Source organism: Lathamus discolor, chromosome Z (genome assembly GCF_037157495.1).
Source record: "Lathamus discolor isolate bLatDis1 chromosome Z, bLatDis1.hap1, whole genome shotgun sequence".
In the NCBI taxonomy this organism is placed as follows: domain Eukaryota; kingdom Metazoa; phylum Chordata; class Aves; order Psittaciformes; family Psittacidae; genus Lathamus; species Lathamus discolor.
The window spans coordinates 26,769,283-26,791,744 of record NC_088909.1 but is presented as its reverse complement, the minus strand read 5'-3'; the positions used below and the strand labels follow the sequence as shown (position 1 = coordinate 26,791,744).

At 43.9% G+C, this 22,462-nt stretch overlaps 2 protein-coding genes across 7 annotated transcripts in view; one reads left to right on the top strand and one right to left on the bottom strand.

Annotated features, from left to right (window-relative positions):
- RSPRY1 (ring finger and SPRY domain containing 1) overlaps positions 1-7,001 on the bottom strand; it is a 42,299-nt gene extending 35,298 nt beyond the window's left edge. For 4 of the 6 annotated variants that reach the window (XM_065661571.1, XM_065661574.1, XM_065661575.1 and 1 more), the window contains exon 1: positions 6,732-6,810. The gene's annotated coding sequence lies outside the window, so the exon portion shown is untranslated. Of the gene's footprint in view, positions 1-6,731; positions 6,829-6,920 lie in introns of those variants that run through there. The other 2 variants (XM_065661573.1, XM_065661572.1) reach the window with 2 other exon arrangements.
- Positions 7,002-7,061: 60 nt separating this feature from the next.
- PSME3IP1 (proteasome activator subunit 3 interacting protein 1) lies at positions 7,062-21,960 on the top strand. Its single transcript, XM_065661578.1, has 7 exons — positions 7,062-7,169; positions 9,608-9,753; positions 9,942-10,040; positions 13,713-13,835; positions 17,977-18,109; positions 20,087-20,151; positions 21,234-21,960. Exons 2-7 carry the CDS (start codon positions 9,624-9,626, stop codon positions 21,449-21,451), a joined length of 768 nt encoding a protein of 255 aa, XP_065517650.1. The 5' UTR covers positions 7,062-7,169; positions 9,608-9,623; the 3' UTR covers positions 21,452-21,960.
- The last annotated feature ends 502 nt before the right edge of the window (positions 21,961-22,462 follow it).

Here is a 22,462-nt window from a genome sequence, read left to right as displayed (position 1 = left end):
TTGGCACATTCATTTGGAGGCTTAAATATAAATCCTTCAATTAATTCAAGTTAATCTTCCTTGCTGCCCTGAAAGTTACAGAACTTAACAATAAATTAATTAGCTAAACATTGACAAAAGGATCCCTAATATCAGCATTCAAAATTTAAGGGGGGGGGGGGGAATAAATAATCAAGACATTTCAGAACAGACGGTGCTGGGAGGAAAGTGTGGAGTCTTTGGGTACCAAAGAGAGGTGTAGAATCAAAGAAACACCGCAAACACAATCCACTGGCTTCTAAGTTTTTTCTAGTAAATTTAAATAATAGGCTGTTTCAGAAAGGATAAGGCTTTACCTATATTCCTACCCAAAAACCAATGAAAGTTCTCTTAAATTATGGGGAGATCAACTCCTTGTAGTAAACTGCAGTAATACATATTTAAAGCACCTCATACATTAATAAAATATAAACCATAAAAACATTTTGGAGGGAAAATCAAGAGACTGAGCAGCTCAAACAGTCACAAAGCGTAGTCCTGCTATGGAAACCACATCTTGGGCTGACACCCAAGTAATCACCCCATGGGCTACAGAAAGATGCTACAAGCAAGGTGTGCTGGAAGCAGGAGCAGATCCTTGCCAGCAAACCACCAGCCTCATGTAACTGAGCTGGCACAGTAACATCCCAGAGTTGCACTGTTTCTTGTCTGTAAACTAATCTCAGTGCTTCTGTTTCTTTTAAGTCAGAGCTGGGCTTGTTTTCAAAGGAAGTCATACAGAACTACTCTGCAGAAGGCAGAACAGCTTCCTGCTGTAGACTGCAGAGAGGAACCCCACTAGACAGCATGACTAAGCTACTACGAGTGCGTAAAACACTGAAGACAGTTTTGAATGTGTGAAAGATTTTGGTAATGTTGCTGAAGAATTCAGTGATGCCTCAGTTGTAAGCTTGCATTTTCAGCTGTCTGACAACTGCCTCGGGGAGCTGAGCACAGAGCAATGTCTAGACCCTCCTATTCCCAGCCTCATCAAATTTGTCACTTTGCGACACTGGTGATATCAAACCTGAAGAACCTAACAGTGCAGCAGGAAACAGGCTGAAGAAAACTCCTCTTCCTGATTAACTGAAGCAGCACTGCAGGATGGCTCGATCTGTTGTTGAGTGTACCAATTTGTCTGGGGCTTCTAAAGCTGAAGTCTACAGAACTTGATGCACAGCTCTGGGCAGGTCACTGGAACCCCGTATTTCACCTATTCAAAAGAAAACAAAACAAAACAAAACAACAAAACCCCACACAAGAGCCTGGTTTTGTTTCTACCCATTTGTCCCTTCAGGTTCTGCCTTGGGACCTTTTCTCTCTGCCCTGCTACAAGTCTACCAGGCAAGCAAAATGCAGGAGGATCCTGATGTGGAATAGGCAACCATGCGTGACAAGTGCTTCAGTCAGCAGCACAGCCACTGACTCCAGGTCTCACAGGTATCCTTCTCCTACCACTGAGCTGAGGTATTTATTTTTTTTATAGTGTTCTAAGGCCTCCACCAGTATGAAGAAACTCAGAGGAAGTTGGTCAATGGGTTTCAGAGCTTCTGTGGCCATGAAGAGGAAGCGGACTGACCACCCAAGAGATGACTTGGACAAGAGCAGAGGGGTTAGGAAGGGGGATGAAGACAAACACATATGTATTTCAGGAGACAGTCTAAAAAAATGGCCTAAACAAGAGTGTGTAGCCATTTAGTTTATTGCTGCACATCAAAAAAGGCAGAAAGCACAAAGCAATTTAAGCAGATTTCAAAAAGCTGTAGTTACATAAGGAACACAAAGTCACCATCATCTGGGACTTTCAGGAGAATTAAGATTAAATTCTTTTGATAATTACACTTAGATACTACTTTAGTAAATGTTCCAGAGGGGTAAAAATTTAAAGAGAACAACTCGCCCATTGGTCTTACAATATTTTTTTAACCTTCCATTCCAGGACTGATACATTGACCAGAGTATGGGTGCAGACACACACACATGATTCTTCACTCATCATTAGGTGAATGTTTTTTGAAGCATTGAAGAACTCTAAGCTTTCTGCATGCCACCAGACAGCTTTGCTTTTAAATAAAAATGAGCATCAGTATACCTGCTGGGTTTTCATTTTCCAGTATCACTTTCTAGCACATCCTACTGTCTATAAGAGCACATAAAATACAAACTAATGGCCTAGCCTTCCAGCATGTCGTTCATTGGCTATCCTTGAATCAGTGTTTAAAGCTATATTAATATCAGTTTGTGCATGAGCACTGAAGCAAGCAATTCCAAAAGCTACACCAATACCTCAAACCAAAACATTCTAAGTTCTTGTCCTTCTCCTCATGCCTACCAAAACATCAAGATATTCAGAAACTTAAAAGCAAGAGTAAAGTGTTCCCTGTGGCAAAAGAAGCCTCAGAAAGGAAGAAAAATAACTACAGTTGCAAGCATTTTGCATGCATCTTCTCCCAAGGGGACAGATGTATCAGGTAAAAGGATGGACTGCTTGTCACTGATTATGGTGACCCACTGAACCCCCATTAATAAGCATACATTAACAATGAGGCACCCCAGATTTTGAACTGTCAGGTATCTACACAGAGTCCTAGAAAGGTGCGTGCTGGAAGGGACTTTAAAGCTTATCCAGTTCCAACCCCTGCCATGGGCAGGTACACCTTTCACTTGACCAGGTTCCTTCAAGCCCTGTCCAACCAGGCCTTGAACACTGCCATGAATGGGGCAGCCACAGCTTCTCTGGGCAACCTGTACCAGTGCCTCACCACCCTCAGAGAGAAGAACTTCTGCATAATGTCTAATCTCAATCTCCCCTCTGTCAGGTTAAAGCCATTCTCCCTTGTCCTGTCCCTATAGGCCCACGTCCAAAGCTCCTCTCCATGTTTCTTGTAGCACCTCTAGGCACTGGAAGCTGCTCTACAGACTCCCCAGAGCCTTCTCTTCTCCAGAATGGATAAAACCTATCAAATACACAAGAGTTCCCTTGGCAGACCTGTGCTTCTAAAGCACAAGTCTGGCCACAGTAACAGTAGATCAGGGTTTCAAGTAATTACAAGCAAGGCTGAAGAGAGATTACGATGTATCAGTCAGTCACACCTGAACATTTTACTTCCATTAGACCTCAACACCATAATGAATAATAGAAAACACAATAAAGATTACGCTGGCACAGGTGCTGCTGTGACACGCCAGCTTCACAGCCACCACATACAAACTGGAAATTGGCAGGACACAAGCAAACACGAGGCACAGCGACATGACACAATTCTAATTAGAATTATAAAGACAAAACCCCAGCGCAGCACCTCTGCCCGCACTACGTTAAAGCAAGGAATAAATTCAATGTCTACTGAGCAATCATGAGCTCAGGAGTGGGAAGACCAGAAAACACCACCACCACAAAACCAAGAAGTTCAAAATGCTGAACACAACATGTTGGCAATGCAGCAGAATAGGACAAACTTTATCACATTAGCTTGCCTTTAATTTACTACAAGGTGACAGCATTTTAGCTTGATGCTCCTGTGTCAACAGGGAAACCAAGCAGCTCATAGGATGAGCTCTGCTCCACTATGAAGGTGGCAACGCATGTTGAAGTGACTTAAAGACCAAGAGGAGACATTTTAAAACACAGTATGTTGGCCGCTAGAGGAGGCACAGATGTGAAAGGAAATCTGAACAAAGCCTAAGGAACAGAATGTGAGGTAGCGTATCATGACAAACTACCATCTTTATCAGTAATCAGCGATTACTGATAACACTAACTTATTGCTTACACCACTAAATATCCACCTTTTATTCCTTAATTTTCACAAACTAGCAAAAAGCTTGAGGGAAATGGACATTGGTATCACCTTATGGACAGAGTACAAAAGATGTCTTACTTTATAGGAGGGAACCAAAATGTTGTAAGTAATCTACTTCAGCCTATTTTTTAGGCTTACAGCAAATGAAGCATGCAGAGAGCCAGACCTCTAGTGTGAAATTACTGAAAAAACAAGGAAGAGCACTGAAGCTGTGCAGAAAGCCATGACACCCCTTTTAAGGGGGGGTGGGGGGGTGGGGGTGGGAAAAGCATTATTAAAAGCACAGAACAAGGTCAACAGCAAGATGAAGGGAGCCACGGGCAGATCACTGAATTCCAAGACCATGGAGTATACCAGAGTGACCAACACAAAGCACTGCAGCTGAAGTCCACAAATAGGAGGTAAAGGCCAACAAAAAGGAAAGTTACAGGCTTCAAGGAAACCAATCACCCCACCTACACAGAAGCACACACCAGTACCAAAGCTGAGGGAGGCATGGGGACCAGCTGAGTATCAGCAATCTAAGAGCAAGTAGAGAACAGAAACGAAGCTAACAAACAATCAACAATAGCAAGAGTAATGGCAAGAGGTGTGCAGAATGCAAGACTGCATTAAAAGATCCTGAAGGAGCTTCCCAGGCAGATGATAGCACATGCTGAAAACTTTCTGTTAGCAGAAACCTCAAGAGAGTGTTTGGATGAAAAGGGCAGAGACAGCAAGAAATGATCATGTAAATACAAGAGTTTCATGCATCTGAACAAAAATTAAAACAATAAACCAACCCCACACCAGGAGAAATACACAATATATTCAACCACACCTAGAAGAACAAACAGCAGAGATTAGGGCATGAAGGAATAACAGTAATGTCCTAAAGGAAGAGAAACAGGAACAGGTGTCAGCAGGAGAGAGGGCCTCTTTTGCTGAGTGGGCTTTGTCAGAGAACAAAGACACACAAAAGCACTTGCAGAAGAAAGGGCCAGATTTAGATCAAAGAGATCAATTGTCGATAAATGCAAAGGAAAACATTTAGCATCATCCTGGATTCTTAAAAGAGCATGAGACTTAAGTAGTTTTTTTGCACAGTCCTGCAGAAATCCACAAATACTGGAGTTGAAGAGAAGGCAAGATGTGAGGGAATATTTCCAATGGCTCATAGGTGCTGCCAACATCCACTGTGAACAGATTTCTACAGTTCAGCAGAGAAACAACAAAAATTTTAAGCCTGAGAAATAAATGGCGGAAGAGTCAAATGGATGCAGATCTCCACATGACAATAACCTCATACCGCTGATCCATGCACAGAACATTTTAAGGTGGAAAAACTGAATCAAGGGTCAGCATGAGAGAAAAAACCCACACCAATACAAATGCATTCACTGTGAGACAACAGAAAAAATTAAAAATATGAGGCAAAGCTAGTGCTAAGTAGAAAAAAAATCTCATATGTTGAAGAAAACAAACACTGACACAAAACTAAAAAGAAAAAACAAGCTATCAAACACACCAGCATTCAGAAAAGAGTGCAGTATCTACAAGGCTGGATAAGTTTAGAAGAGAAAAGGCAGCTCTTCTGTCCATGCTTCCCATAGAGCAAAGCTCCCCTGTGTGAGAAACACTAACAAGTGCAGGCTGCGAACAGAACCAGCTCTGTGCTCGGGTGGATACCAAGAGCTTCAGAGCAAGATTTTGCAATAACGTAATAGAAAATGAAACCCAGGATGACTACAGTCATCCTCAGTAATGTCTCCTGATGTCTTAATGTCTCTCCGAGCATTAAGATTCTACACCTTCTGCTACACAACAAAAGGTAAGAAACAGCAATATTAAAGAAACAGGAGCAATGAAGATAAGCGAGATAAAAACAGTGATCAATAGGACAGAATCAAAGGGCTTAAAAGAGAAATACATGCTTGATACCGGCACAATGCAGGCAGTGCAAAGACCTGCTTTGTAAGCTGTGAACTAAGAGCAACTGTGAACTCTGGCGCTGCCGCTGCCCAACCCAGTGTCCAAACCAGAACCTCTAAGGTAAAGAGCTGCACGTGGTAGTTCACATTTTCGTATTTTCTCTGTAAGAGCGTAAACTTGCTCTGCAGCAATATTTTTACAGTGATAGTGGTAGAAAGTTGTAGGATTCTGACTTTTTACCTCGATATAAAAATATCCCAGGGATCAACATGATTCTTCTGAGCTCCCAAGAGATCCCAGAGCAGCGGGTCACCTCGCTCCCACCCCGCCCAGGACTGCTGGAGCAAAGCCCGTGATTTGCAAGTCATTGAGGCTCCAGGACGAGCTCTCAGCACATGCCATAACACCAAACGCCCCCATGCCCGGGGCGCCCGACTCCCCCAAACTCCCGTTTCATCCCAGTTTCGCTGCTTCTTTTGCATGCAGCTCAGCCCCGCTCTCACTGGCTCCAGGGCCACCCCGACCAGCACAAGAACCCGGCGTGCATCAGCTTCTTCCCAACGGCTGCCGTTCCCAGCCAGGGGTTACGGGAGACCCCGGCGAGACAGCACGCTGCCCCAGGAGCGAGGGAAGCGCGGCGCAGCAGCTGCCTCAGGCCGGGCCGCTGCCTCGCACCAGGTTCCAGTCCTCAACATTCCCCACCCCGACGACTCTGCCCCGAGAGCTGCAGCAGCACGCGCGGAAAGCCGGAGGGCGGAGTGGGGACAAGCACCGCGCCCTCCCCTCATTAACCCGAGGCAGGCTCCAGCATACCAGGCCCAGCACGACCGCAGCCCAACCCAGCGCTGCAGCGCTGCCCCTTCCCCTCAGCACTAACCCAGTGGCCGCCCCACTCCACCTCAGCCCCGCAGCAGGAAGGCAGGCAAACAATTCCGCCCTCCCGGTGCCGCCCGAGAGCGCGGCGCTGCCCACGCCACTGCGGCCCCGCACGCAGCTCACCTCAGCACCAGCGAAGCGCCCCAGAACCCACAACCTCCCCCCAGCGCACCTCCACCGCTCCTTTGTGCCTCGGCAGAGCACTACAGAAAGATGGAGGCGACGCACGGCCCGCCCCCGCCCCGCCCAGCCCCGCTCCGCCCGCCGCCGTCTCCCCGACGACCAGCCACATCCCGGGCACGAGCGCTTTACCCAATCGGGGTGCGCAGCCTCCCTGATGTCACTTGTCGCCTGCGTGTTCCTCTTCCTTCCGTAGGAGCTACAGGAACTGGCTATAGGAGGGGAGTAGACGCTTAAAGAAGAGCTCATTCGGTTGGCTCTTACCGGCGGAAGGGGCGGTGCGGCCGGCGGCAGAGCGAGCCGGGGCGGGCTGCTAGAGGGGATCAATGGTGGCGCGCTGGGTCGCGCGTCGCTTTTCTGTGTGACGGGTCGGTGGCTGCGGTACGTACGTACGTACGTGCGGGCGGCGGCGGCCGCCCGTGCCCCGGGGGTGGCGGCGAGATCTGTGGCACGGCCGGGACCTTGCGGGCACTGCAGGAACTGCGGCAGGGTTGGGGTTGTGCGGGCAGAGCGAGGAAGCCGGCCGTACCCGGGCTGGGGGGCCCTTCGGGTGCAGGCGTGGAGAGGGCCGGGCCCAGGCTCTGCGGGCGCGGTGCGCCGGGTCGCGTCGTGGGGGTAGCCACTTACGGAGCCAGTGATGGCGGGAGGAAGGTGGGGAAAGGAGCCCGCGGTGAGGGCTCGGCTGTGAGGGCTGGAGCAAGCTCCGGCACCACAGTCAGGCCTGCGCCAGGGAGGCTCACCCGCTCCGAGCGGTACCGGCAGCGGCGAGGCCGGATCCCGGTGGTGGGTTCCGGACTGGGTACGCCATGGTGGGAACGACACCTGGCTCTGCGGTGGCTTCAAGCTCGGCACATTGCTCCTGGTTTGATGTGAGGCAAGGTGCAGGAAGCACCGCTGGGTGTGTTGCAATGGTGGGCAGCGGGCCTGCTGTTGCATGAGCTCGGAGGGTGTCGGGAGCTGCACGGGGGTACGCGGCAACGGCTCCAGATCCCTTCCAGCCTTGGCAGTGGCAAGGTTTGTACAGGTTTTATTTTGATCCTGGAAACATTACCATCCGGTAGTATTAAAAGGTTCAGTTCACTGGTGCAACGTGGACATTTGTCATTCACCATGATGGGATGTCACTCGCTAGAACACAGTCCTTAGTGCAAGTAGCCTTAAAGTTTTATTTTTTTCCCCCACACCTTTGTGCTCCAACAAGTGGTTGTCAGTTAAGTTGTTATTTGCTGAAATGCATTTGTTCAGGAACCAGTTTCCAGGACCGCAGTGAAAACATCCTGACAGTATGTCAAAACCTTAATCTTCTTTAGGTGACTTAAAATACAATGTCTAAGTGAACAGGCTGATCCAGGAGACAGATGGTTTGCTGTTGAAGGCTTTAGTCCCAGATGATACTGAATCCTTCTTTTCCAATTTTTTTTATGACTTTCTGTCACTATTGTATTGGAACCTTTCATTTCCTCTTTAAATGGACTGGCTGAGGTGACACAAATGGAGAACCAGGTTATCTTGGTTTTACAGCACATGGGCAGAAAAGTTGGCTGTGTGTGATTAGGACTTCTGGGGAGATTCAGTTCTCATTTTCTCTACATGTTTCCAGCTTGAACCACCTTCAGAAATAATACTCAAAGGGTGGGTGTTCTGTGCTTTTTGGAAAAGGGACTGGGTGGATTTTTGTTAACTATTAAAAAAGAAGCAAAAGAAAGTTAGAAAAAAAAATTAAATTGCCTTGGCCTGACTTTCCTTTCCCTAACATTTAAGAGGATCCTTTTGTCTTCTCTTGATAATTTCTATCTTAAGAATGCACCCTCCTGTAAAAAATATTTGTCCAGTGCCTTAAGCTGGATTTTTTCTGGGAGTCTATTTGTTATTTGTGTTGTAAACAATGCCTCACAAAAGTACCAGTTTTTATAAGAACTTTGGGACTCTGCTTCCTGCAGGAGTGGCTCCTGATGGTACAAAGGAGGGATAAACTGAGTCTTTCCATTAGCTGGGTTACTGCATCCTTCCCTCTCTGGAAGAGTGGGTGTTCCTGGGTTCTCTTCCAGTGCTGAAATGCAGGCAGCTGAGATCCTAAGTGAATAATGCTTGGCAGTGTCTGTAGTCCTTGAGGTATCTGCTGAAGTTATAACAAGGGCTGCCCCTGTTTTCTATTCCCAGCCCTGTTTTAGCCCAAGGGAGTTCCCTCTTTCACTTACCTTGAGCTCTGTGTAACCCTGACAGACAGCCCCCAGCATCATCTGTCCAAGCCTAGCTCAGCCCAGAGCTGCAAAGAGGTGCAGCATGCTTTTGAAGGTTAGAGAGATTGGTTGCCAGCTTCTGAAATCTCAGTGTTAACCACTTGTTAATGCATGTATCCAAGACACTGGAAACAGGCCAGCTTTCTCAGTAGGCGAAAAGAACTTATGAAAAGTGAGGGCAAAGTGTCAAATCCTTTCTCCAAAACAGAAAGGTGCAAGAACTGAAATGAAAGGATTTGAGTGTAGGGGTGGCTTTTAGTGTTTTAGGGGGATTTATATGTATAGATGTATTTATTTAAGTGAGGTAAATCAGAAGTGGAGTGGGAAAAATTCCTTTAAAATATGACTTTTAGGAAAGCAGCCTAAGACATAATTAGGAAAAAGAGTAAATAAGGAGTAACAGATGGTGCTATTGCAGTTATGCAGTGAGTAGGTATCTCAATCAGTGCTTACTGTGTGGTGGTCTTTTGAGAACTGAAATCATTGCAAGTGCTGCAGGTCTGTTTTTCAGGATGTGTAGTAATGTCTTGTTCACTGACAAGTGAAAACAGGCCTCTGTCTTTCGTATTGTTTTTTTAGGAGGGGCTGTGCCATAATGGATGGGGCAGATGGTACTGCTGACCTTGTGATTAACAAGAGGTTTGTGTCTGAATCGGAGCTAGAAGAGCGACGGAAGAGGAGGCAAGAGGAATGGGAAAAGGTCCGAAAACCTGGGGATCCAGAAGGTATGGGATAGATTTTAATTATAGGAAGGTGATCTGAGAATATTTTGCTTTCATGGAAAACAGAAATAAAAGGTAATAGTTTGTATTCTGCAATTTCAAAAGGTTTCTACATGAAGAAACTAGGATCTGTTGGTGATTTAGTATTCCTAAGATATGGTTTAATTTCCTGATTTATTCCTTCCTTTCAGAATGCCCAGAGGAGGCATACGACCCACGTTCCTTGTATGAAAGACTTCAGGAACAGAGAGAAAAAAAGCAGCAGGAGTTTGAGGAGCAGTTTAAATTCAGTAAGCACCAGTAGTTCATATTTTGAACCCAAACCCAGCAAGCTGCATATATTGCGTGTAACAGCTGTGTACAACATCTAACTGAGGGAGATATCTGTGTGTTTTGTAACGTCTCTGAGAGATAGAGGCTTCAGAAAAGTTGTTATTGATGTCTTGTATTGTTCAAGGTGGCAGATGTTTGTAGACAAAACATTGTCCTGGGCCTTGCAACAGCGCTGTGTAGGTGTGACACTCAAAAGTTGCAGTTTTGAAGCTGCATTCCTGTAAGGCATTGAATGTTTGGCTTATTTTGCACAATTAAATAAAAAGAAAATAAAAATCCCCTGATACCAGTCCCTGGAAGAGTGGAAATGTAACATGGCTTTGAGACTCTTGAACTCATTCTTTAACCCAAGACCATTCTATTTGAATCGATAAAAATAAGTCCTGTTCCAGCAGCTGTTTTATTTCCAAGCCATAGTTGATTGACACAAAAGTGAACTGAGGCTCAATATGACTATTTGGAAGAAGTAAACATGCAGGAGTTGATTATTCTGAAAGTAGGTGTTTAGCTCTTCTTATGAAATATAAACCTAATTTCTGCTGATGTTTGAATTTCTGGGTTTATAGAAAAATCCTTTGCATTGCATCACCTGTATATGTGCTGCTGAGTGCAAAGAGGAAAAGTGAATAGAATAGAATATTTAGGGTTGGAAAGGACCTCAAGATCATCTAGTTCCAACCCCCCTGCCACGGACAGGGACACCTCACACTAAACCATCCCACCCAAGGCTTCATCCAACCTGGCCTCGAACACCGCCAGGGATGGAGCACTCACAACCTCCCTGGGCAACCCATTCCAGTGTCTCACCACCCTAACAGGAAAGAATTTGCTCCTTATATCCAATTTAAACTTCCCCTGTTTAAGTTTTAACCCGTTACCCCTTGTCCTGTCACTCCAGTCCCTGAAGAAGAGTCCCTCCCCAGCATCCCTATAGGCCCCCTTCAGGTACTGGAAGGCTGCTATTAGGTCCCCACGCAGCCTTCTCTTCTCCAGGCTGAACAGCCCCAACTTCCTCAGCCTGTCTTCATATGGGAGGTGTTCCAGTCCCCTGATCATCCTCGTGGCCCTCCTCTGGACTTGTTCCAGCAGTTCCATGTCCTTTTTATGTTGAGAACACCAGAACTGCACACAATACTCCAGGTGAGGTCTCACAAGAGCAGAGTAGAGGGGCAGGATCACCTCCTTCGACCTGTTGGTCATACTCCTTTTGATGCAGCCCAGGATACGGTTGGCTTTCTGGGCTGCGAGCACACACAGCCGGCTCATGTTCATTTTCTCATCGACCAGCACCCCCAAGTCCTTCTCATGAGAACTAAAAAATTATTAGTCAGCCATTTTGGGAAAAAGGGAGCTATTGGCTCTTATCTAAAGAGAAGTGAGGATGATACTGTGAGAGTCCATTTTAACGTGGGTTCTGATCCATTTTGGTTCTTTAGCTGGAAGCCTTACCCTTAAAAGGTTGTGTTAAAGGACAACTTAAAGAAGCTCCAGTTTGCCTAGCTGGATTCTGTCTAGAATTTTTCTTGTATTTCTGATGTAACAAAATCATGTTTTATCTTTATCTGTGGGATGATCTGAGTTCTGTTATATAACACTCCCTGCCCCTGCAGGTGCTATCAAGTGTGGCACTGGTGACCATGACTGCCTTTTCTGTTTTGTAGTAGATGCTTTTAGTATCATTCCTGTAGCCAAATTTCTCTGGGAGAAGGTGAGTGGGAGGAACTGACTAACTAAAGATCAGTATTAGGTTGACTGTGGACCACTAGTTTACATTATCAGATTTCAGCCCAATTTGGCCACTTGTGACAAAATTTGTCCACTAATATGCTTGAATTTGCCTTAAAACTTTCATAAAATATTTTTCTATCCATGGGAATTTTGGAAGAGTAGAAAATTATTTTGGTGTGCTGTCATTCCGATCTGTCAGAATTGATGATGGGATGTGGGAGGAGAAATGCATTAATGCTGAAGAATTGTGTTTGCATAAACAGACAAACTTAGCTATGCTCCAAACTTTTTGTGCAGATAAAAACCGGTACACAGACTAGCAGTTCTTTCTGCTGGGTTATTCAGCATTGCAAGAATGTCTTCCTTTCAAAGTAAAGTAATTTTAGTAGACTGTTAACAGCATTTTAAATGAAGAATAATCATAGAACTGCAGACCGTTTTGGATTGGAAAGAACCTTAAAGCTCATGCAGTAGAACCCCCTACCATGGGCAGAGGCATCTTCCACTAGACCAGGTTGCTCCAAGCACCATCCAGCCTGGCCTTGAACGCTGCCAAGGATGGGGCAGCCACAGCTTCTCTGAGCAACCTGGGCCAGGGCCTCACCACCCTGACAGGGAAGATTTTTTTTTCCCATTCTTTATAATGCGACTTTAAAAATTTTCTTTCTGAATGATCATGTAACCAAAATAAGGAGAAATGGAAGTTGTTTCCTGTCTCTCAAATGTAACTTGTATTTTTGGTGGTGAAAAGTGGAAACTACAGATAAGAGCATGAATGCATCAAAGTCTCCAACTATACCTACAGGATTCTTTCCAGCTGGAGAGTTTCCAGTTTACTGAAGTAAACTCTTGATCCAGGTCATCGTTGGTGATGTGACTAAGCAATTCTTGTCCAGGTAGTCACCAGGAAACTGACTGCTGGCAGCCTGGATGGGAAAGACTTCTGGTAACTGTCTAAATGGATTGTTATCCTTGCCCAGTTATATTAGATCTGCACCATCTTCCATTTGGTTCAGGAAACCTATAAACCGAATACTGGAATGAAAAGCATCCCTGAGAGGGAGTAACTGAGAGGTAAACCGACTGCTCTGTTGAAGGCAACCCCTGTAGAATAACGTATCTGGTAACCTGGAAGACAAACCGTACTGTACAGTGTTTAGTAGGGAATAATGACTACAGACAGCAAGCCTTGGTCTTTGTAAAAAAGAATTTTTTTATTACCTTTTGACTAAATTGTTTGATTGAATGACATTGAACATTTACAGGACAGAAAATTAAAGACCTAGTATGCACTATCCTTAGGGCAGCGTGTGTAGAAGGAATTTATTTTTGTTTGGAAGCTAGGAATTTTCCTGGTTCTACTTAAAAAAAAACACAAAACCACAGATGTTAATCTCAGAGAAGATACTGATTGTTTGCTCTAAGAAAATGTACTTCCTATTTTGAGGGAAGATTTATGGAGAAATTTATGTGGGTTTTTTTCCAGTTATTGATTGGCTTAAGAACAGATTCTGAGGAGACAGGCTTAAACTTGGTGCCCTGAAACCAAAGCAATGAAGATACTGCTTACTGCGGTTATTCCTTGTTTCATGTAAGCTGTTCCAGATGGCATTCCAGACCTGCAGCAATTGATTTTCCTGAGTTGTATCAGCAAGTCTAATAGCATTTAATGGTTTCCTATGAATTGTGTCTTGCTTTTCTCTGTAGTAATAGTGTTGTGTTCAAACTGTGTTAGTTTGTTGTAGGTCGTGTGCTTGAAAGGGTAAGAGTTTCAGTTTGTTAACATCCAGTATCATTCACAGGGAAGTACTATTAATCCTTAGTTACAGAATCCAGCAGAATCCAGCTGCTTCCTAAGTGGTTTTATAGCTTATCAACATGCATGCTTTTCCTTCACTCAGAAAATATGGTAAGAGGCTTAGATGAAGATGAGACGCATTTCCTTGATGAGGTGTCTCGGCAGCAAGAGCTACTAGAAAAGCAACGAAGAGAAGAAGAGCTGAAAGAACTAAATGAATACAGAATATCCTTTATATTAAAATGGCTGGTGGTTGTATAGAGGAGGAGAAGAGATGGGGCTGTAGTTTTATTCTGTGATAGACTTTGTTTCTATAGAACTGCGTTACAGAACATGTACTATGATAGACTTTTTAACATTTAATGTTTTCATTGTAACTTGGATCTCCCTCTGTTAACATTTGATGATCCTCCGTCCCCCTCAGCCCCCACATGTCTTTGGTACTTTTCTTCTCTCCCTCCACATTGTTTGGGATTTCGGTTTTGTTTTCCCGGTTATTGAGGGCGTGAAATACTGTAGCTAAAAAGAGAAAAAGAACATAGAGGAAAATCAGTCTATTACTTCTAATCTTTTTGTTTCGCCTTCTTATTGACAAGTAAATGTCCTTGTTTGTTTGTTTGTTTGTTTAACTGTATATTGGCTGTTTTTAACATACCTGTTTGAAATAATGTTTGAATGTCTCTGTTATTTTTTTCAGAAGTCTTAGTTACTTTCTCCCTTGCTGATAACTGCAGTATGAGAAATCACATACATCTGTGCAGATGCACGAACTTTCTTCTAGGAAGTCAGTGCCCATGGAGACTCAGCTACTTTGGATAATACAGGCTTTCAGGCAGTACTAAGAGCAGGATGGTTTGGCTTTGCTGTTAAATGCCAAATTTTCACGAAAATGTGCTAGAAAATAATACAGGATGCTTTTCGTGTCTGATCATGCCAGTCAGGGGAGGTTGGAATGATTTGAGGATTTCCGTGCTAAGCTAAGTGTTGGGTTTTTGAAGTTTACTAAATCTGTGCAGAACCTGATAGTGTCTTGCCTGCTGAAGAAATCCATTGCTTTTAAGTCATCAGTGAGCAAAGCACAAGCTCTCCAGGATGCTCGAGTATAAATGAAAGAGTTTTTGGGCACAAGGAGGTAACTAAAAGCAGTCAGCAAGTGAAGCTGAATAGTACCAAAACTAGAAAGATCTGCATTACCTTGTATTTGTTAATGATGTACAACTTAGAACATGTATTCTGAGAAGAGCATCTAAGTTACCTCAGCACTGTGATTATGAAAAAGCAATGATCCTAGAATCCTATAATGGTTTGAGTTCTAAGGGACCTTAAAGCTTATACAGTTCCAAACTGCTGGCATGTGCAGGGGTACCATCCACTAGGCCAGGTTGCTCCAGGCTGCTTCCAACTTGGCAATGCTCATGCATTTTTTTCACTTCAAAATAGGCTGTAGTTGATTGAATGACTTGGAATGTTTTCTTGAGTTGCTGGATGGGATGTTCACGTGGGATATATTTAGTTTTGGTGATTGTTGCTTGTGGGTCTGCCTGGTGCAGAGATGTGCCATATAAGACTGTGCTGTGGAAGCAGCTGACAGCTCTAGTTAGGTCACATACGTCAGAGGTGAACCATACCAGCCCAGAGGGAATCTTACATTGTCTTGAATTAGCCACATAAGACATGGATCCCTGAATTTCCTGAGCAGGGCCTGTTCAAGATGTACATGCCACCTAACTTCAGTCTTTGCAGTCTTAGAAATACTGTTTGGCTTTGTATCTGCAGTCTTGCTGTAAATTGAACTGCAGAACTTATTGCTGATGGAGTGGGCATAGGGAGAATGTTTTATAGCCAACTCATCTCATGAGGAATTGAGGAGTTTTGTGCGTTCCTTTCATTTGTTTTGGTTTGTTTTTTTTTTTTAATTCAAGCATACTATTTCAAGCAACCTCAAGGAAACTTGCAAAATGACTCACTTGTGTTTTGAAAGCTTTGGTAGTATGCTTTTGAAACAGAAAAGGTATTTTTGTGTCTTCAGGTTGTTAGTAATGGTTTATCAGTGCAAAATGGTTTATCAGTGATGAAAACCAGTGGATGCTAGGTAAATGTGCTGGATCTATAGGCACTGTTCAAACTAATTGGTTCCTCCAGACCAATAAGAAGAATGTCAATGCTGTGGGTTTGATTATTTGGTCTTTTGCTTGGTATAACACCCAATTTAAGCTACCCAGAGGCATTAACTTCAGGGCAAAAACTATATAAATGAAATCTAGTACCTTAAAGGATAAACATGCCTTGGAATATTTTGATGCGTTCTCAAGCATTAGAAATTCATATGCATGGATGCATAGCAATTTTACTTCCTACTACATGAACAACTAGAGGTTTTAACTTCTTGCCCTATCCAGACCCCCCTGGTTTGACAGTGTTTAAAGATTTACAGATTATTTTTTTTTAATTTTTTTTTAAGCTGTTTCCAAGAAGTGTTTGAGAACAACATTCTCTTGTCTTAAATCCTGTGTAAATGTAGGAAAAGTCCCACTCCCAAGAAGCAGGCTCTACTGTAGGACAGCTTTTTAAATGCACTTGTATTTAAGATCAAGAGGTTTATTTCTAATATAGACTTCCTGAGAGGGAATACTTCTTGTGTAGATAGTGTTACATTTGGTAATGGCAGCAGTACATAGAAGACCTCAGCTAAAAATGCGTGGTGTTGACTGGTAGTTGAGGAGTGTCAGGAGAACACTTCCTGGATGGAAGTGGAAAGCCTGTAATTCAGTATCACTTGAAAGAAAAGTCCTTGGATTCCTCAGCCTGGCTTTTGTAGTGCGGTGTTAGAATACAGCAAGGTAATGCACAGACACATGGAATCATTCATTGCAACATCAAACCATGTTTGACACAATGAGCTTTCAGACTGCTTCTGATAGCCACGGGATGGCACTACTGTGCTAGCTAAAATAGATCTGAGCAGGGGTTTTGGCTTAGGCAGCTTTCAGTTGAGGTAGGGAGCAGTCTAGGTTACTTGCTGTATCCTTAGGAAAATTCAATAAGGAATGGCATATGAATGCTCTTAATTGTAAACTGATTGGAGACTTTGAGTGTGTCACTTCAAAGGAAGTTGTAAGGGGTTTTTGCTTTGCAGATGTTCAGTGGGGAAAAAAATTAACTTCAAATATATGGTCCATTGATGTGAAATTCACTGTCCAATTTGTCTGCAGTAACTGGGGCACCTGTGAAACTCCAGCTTGTGGTGATGTCTTGTGATCAGTAGAATTGCAGTCAGGTTAGATTTAGGATCATAAACAAATGCCCTTTTAAACTGGATTGATTTGCCTTTGCTATGTTTGCAGTTTAAAAGTTTTGCAGAAGCTTTTGTAACTCCTCTGGCACCTCATTAACAAACAGGATATTGCTTCATCAGGAATGGCTGGACATGAACAGTTGTCAGGGACGGGACTAGCTGCTGCAGGGAAGGAAACCTGTTTAGTATGTGTGCAGTGTGAGTGTGCCTTAATAACAGATCAAGCACCTCCTTGTACTGTCTGAGAACCTGCTTAAGCTTCTCCACTTTATTGTAGGTTTCAGCTGCATCCACCATTCTAACACTGTTTTACGTGACTTAAGATTTTCTGTGCTGTCACAGTCTTTTTGGGTGAATCTTGAGCCACATGCACCTTTAGTCAGATGTGCCCCCTTCCTTTTGAATTTGATGTTCAAACTGGCAGTAGTAGCCTTGTGGCCCTTAGATGAGCAGCTGAAAAGTTAAAGAAAAAAGGTTAAAGTTCAATGAGAAAGTTGAACCATTTTGCTGTGGCAGGCTGATGTCTGCTGGGCTCAGCAAAAGGGGGGTTGGAGGAGCGAAAGTGAGCCCACATATTGCTACTTTTTTTTTTTTTTAAGGGTTTAGAGGTTGAAGCAGCAAACTTTAATTACAAATGTGTTGGTCGCCATAGAAGGGGGAAGTACTGTGTTGCATTTTTTTTTTTTTCCTTCTTTCCCCCATTGATCCAGTCTGACCTTTTTGCTTTTCAAGACCTTTAGGAAAAGGCAGGATGCTGGGTATGTTTATGGGTGCTGGATGTGTCGTGTGTTGCACCTTTCTGCCTTCAGAAAAACATTTCCTGATCTGCTGCCTGAACGTGTTTACAGGGAGAGCTGGTATTGATACTGGGAGAGCTCCAAACCCAGAGGATGAAGTCTCTGCTGTCTTGGCTGGAGGTGTCACCTTAATGTCATTACAAGTAAGGTTATTTTGATAGAATATGTGAATGAATTTCAGCTGCTGCTGTCAGCAGAGCTGGCTAAATATATCAAGAGAGGAGGTACCTGTTCTCTCCATTTCTTCCTGGATGATCCTTAACCCTTAGTTCACAGCACTCTCACTAAAGTGGGAGTCAGTATGGATCCAAAGAAGGAAACTGAGAAGAAATTGCCCACGAAGTCAGTGGAAAACAAGAACAAATTCTCTCAGGCAAAGCTGTTGGCAGGAGCTGTGAAACACAGAAGGTTAGTTTCACACCTCTATAAATTCATGAGGAACAGAACCCAGTTAGCAGTATAAAGGGAGGCAGGCCAAAGCTGCCTTCAGAGAGTGAGCTGTGAACCTTAGCCCTAAAGAAAAAATGGGGGAGGTAGAAGAAAAGACCAGCCTTGTTTCCATAGGCTCTCCCAAACTGTGGGAAAAACATGAAGCAATTTAAATAGATAAGCATGTGTAAAAGCAAGTGGGTAGACTCTTCATTCTAGACTGCCAGGCTTGGGCAATCCTAGTTGGGGATCTAGAGGGAATCTATTTTACATCTCTATTTATAGATATCAGTGTCACCTCACTCATGTGATTTCATTCAGGTTTGCATAATGTATCAGCTGATTTTATCTGTGTTTTAATTGCTGCTGGGGGCCTCGTGAGGGAGGCAGAGGTTACAAGAGAGGAGGTTGGTGTACCAATTTGATCTTGAGGACATCAGGCAAACTTCCCTTGTTGCTCACTGATTTGCACTGATACATCAACACCCTTTCCATACCAGGGAGGTGGCAGCTGGGTTTGTGAGCTGTTTGCTGTTTTGATCATGGTCTGCAAACGCAGCTGCTGGTGTGCTACAGGTTCTGGAGAAGTTAGGCATGTGGGACTAGGCTTATTTTCCACAGATGCATCATCTAATACTTCAGATGATTACTGACATCTCAAAATTCAGTCAGTGTTTTAGTCCCAGAGAATGAGAGATTATTTTAGAAGCTTATCTTGTAGGGTGATGTTTAGCTGCCTGTACAGCAGTAATTGCATGTCTGAAAAGTGAAGTAAGCACTTCCACCACCTAATATGTGTGGGGTTGGGTAGTTGTTTGGGTTTTCAGAAGGCAGAGAAGAAAAGCCCCGAAATCATAACAAGCAGCCAACAATGTTTTGGAGTTGGATATTTTAATTTTCTAATTTTTTTTTCCTTTCTTGTGACTACTAGTACTTAACACTGTAGAATGTAGAGAAGGAGCTGCTATGTGCTTAATGGCACATCCGAAGTCTGCAGATGGCATCTGTTTGAAGAGAGAAGCTTAACTGACATGTCAGTGCCATCACAGACTTGCTCTTCAGTCTTCTGTTTTTGTTGTCTTATCTTTTATTGCAAACTGTCCAAAACCAAGTGTAGCATGAGATCAGCATCTGCTCTGTGAGTTTTGTAGTTTCCTGTAAAGGACGTATTATTATTAAAACCTTTCATCTCTACTGCATGCTCTGACAGGGACAGGAAAGAGTTAGTGCATAAGGATGCTCATGCTTCATCACTTTAGTTCATCACAGCTGAAGCTGGGAAGTATTTGTTTATGTGGATGGCTTAGGACTGGGAACATGCAAGAGCGGGGAAAAGAAGCTGAGCAGTGACAAGGAAGAGCTATAGAAGCTCTGCAGAGTCCAAGTCAAAGTCACTCTCCTTTTCCCAGCAGGACCTCGTTCTTTTTTAGGCCAGACACTGCCATTGTGAATTGCTGCAAACCCTTCTGGGCTTCTTACTGGGTGCAGGACTTCTAGATGTTTTAGGAAGGTTCTCTAGATGCTTGAAGGAGGCGAAGGAAACCGTGGAAGGGAAGAGACATGGGTGTTGCACCAGCAACTGTAGTAATCATCCACATGAGGTAGCCTGTGGGTATGTGGGGTGGCTGAAGCTCAGGTTGTCATTCTTGATCTCCTCTGAGGTACTTCCAGCTGAATAGGCAGCTCTGGGTTGCTGTGCAAGAGGTCTGACTTAGACTCCCAGAGTCTAAGTGTGTCTGTTTCCGAGATTAACCTACTTGCAATGTAGGTGTTGGCTCTGTCTAGGATCCTGCATGTTCCCTGAGAAGCCCCAGTTAACAGCAGTTAGAAGTGGTGATGGTCATCAGGGGATCGCACTGGCATTTATTATAGCATTTGAGGCAAAAATGCAACTTTAACTTCACAGTAATTAAATGGTTACCTTATGAGGAACAAGACACTTTATTTTGTCCACAGTTCAGATGGTGGTAACAGTGTGAAGAGGTTGAAACTAGATACTGATCATGACGAAAAGAATCAAGGTATGTCCTGATTTCTGCATGTGGGAAGCTGACTGTCTCTCACCTGAACAGCAACTGACTTGGTGTTAAATCCGATAGAGGAATTGCTTGTCTGGTTCTTTATTATGCAAGACAGCACAGCCTGTAGTTGGCGTGTTCTCTCTTAAAGCAGCAGAAACAGTAACTATAGGTGCTGAGAGCAGCCTTGATAGAAAATAAGGCTGGAGGGAACCTCTACAGATCATCATTCTATCCCCTGCCTAAACCATTCCTGATAGGTGTTTGTCTAAGCTGCTCTTAAATCTCCACAGATAAGAGATTATTCACCCTCCTTAGGCAGTTTATTCTAATGCTTACTGATATTACCCTTAAGGAGTTCTGCCTGATAGCTAATAGGAGTCTCCTTGGCTGCATTTTGAGCCTAATGCTTGTTCTGTCAAGAGGAGACACGGAGAACAGATCATTCCCTTCCTGTTCACAGCAGTGTTTGGTGTATTTGTATATATCCACTTTTAGCTATTAATTAGAAGAAAATTGAGTTGCATTTCAGTCTTAGCTGTCAGGTCTGCAGTTGACCTGCTGTCAAGATACTCTGACACAAATAGGGTGAGCCGTAATTGTGTAATAGCAACCCAAGGTGCTTCCTGAATCTCCGTCTGTTCAGTATACTTTCAGAACACTGGAAATAATTAGATAGCAGTGGAAGATGAGAGATGTTGACTACAGAATGATGGACTAAAGCTTTTTCTTAAACTATGCTGTTACAGAAAAATCCTCAATTACACAAAGCAGAGCTATTTATTCTCATTTAGTGGGTTTGGTACTTGATGAGCATTAAACTGACAACTTTAGAATGAAAATCTGTAATGCCAGCATAGAGCTGGACTTAAACGAGTGATGAGGGGGGAAAAGAAAATAAAAAAATCCCCTGAGGTAGCAAGTTCTTCCTGTCAGAATAGCTTCATTGCAACATAAATCTGCCTTATGCTTTGATTAAATCCTGCAATCATCCACTGCTGTGACAGTAGCAGGTGACTGACATGAGGCTGATTAAAAGCCCTTTTACTGCAGACTCATTTTTGACTTGGGTATTTCTCTTTCAGAAAAACCATCCTGTGTTCCCTTGGGGAGCAGCTCAGTGGGAGGCTCCACAGTCCACTGTCCTTCAGCAGCCGTGTGCATTGGGATCCTACCTGGCCTGGGCGCCTACTCTGGCAGCAGTGATTCCGAGTCCAGCTCAGATAGCGAAGGCACCATTAATTCCACTGGGAAGATCGTCTCTTCTGTCTTCCGCAGCAACAATTTCTTTGATGGTCCATAATGAAATCCTTCCGTGTGTAATGTAGTGCAGTGTATCTTCCAAAGCCCTGATGGATGCTTGATGCATCCTTCTGCCCCAAATATAATCTTTATAGCTAACTTCTCAACTTTAATACACTCAGCTACTCCTAAAATAACTCATATTTCCCCACCACCACCACCTTTCCATTTCTGGGGTGCATACTGAGCCTGTAAGAAGGGCTGCAATCCTAAACGTAGTAACGTAGTGAAGGTCTGCGGGTAGGGAGGAGAAAGCCTTATCTTTAAAATTTTTACAAAAATCATGAGGTCTGGTGATCTAAGAAGTTTACTCAAGACTAACAGGCAAAAAATACTCACTTGAAGCAGTGAAGTCTTGTAAAAAAAGCCATGTGTTCTGCTTTAAAATGCCGATTTTATTCTGTATTTGAGAAATGGGGGAAGAACAAAATTCAAGCAGATGGTGAAGTGTAGATTGCCATGACACTGTAAAGAAGTTTGTGTTACATGATTAAAGATACTCTGAATGCATTTTTTTTTTTATCTCGGCTTGTGCCATTCATAATTGTTCCCATTCCATTAATCAGTTTCTGCACTACCCATCCAGCCCCTTCCTCAACCCACCATCCAGGAGAGGTACAAGCCAGCCTCATATGAGTGCAGAGGGTGAGGGGAAGCTCTTGCTCTGAGTGAACTGGTGGGAGCTGCAGTTGGCTGTTCTGCTCCAAGGCCATTGCTCCCGCACCTTCACTTGACAAGTCGGTCAGCTTTTCTGCAGCAGTGTCCTGACCAGCATCAATCCAGAGTGGGTGCGATTCCCCATTGCAGCCAAATCTCTTTGTGCAGAAGCTGGGGAACTCCACATTCCTTTGTAGTCGGTGGGTTTTGAATTTGTTTTGGATTTAAGAAACCTTACTTAGGCATGTTTCTGGGTGCTGTGGACCAAGGAGCTAGGCAGGAGTGAGAAGTACTGGCTGTGGAAGCTGAGGGCCCATCCTTTTCATCTCTGTATGCAAACAGCGTGGATGGGAGG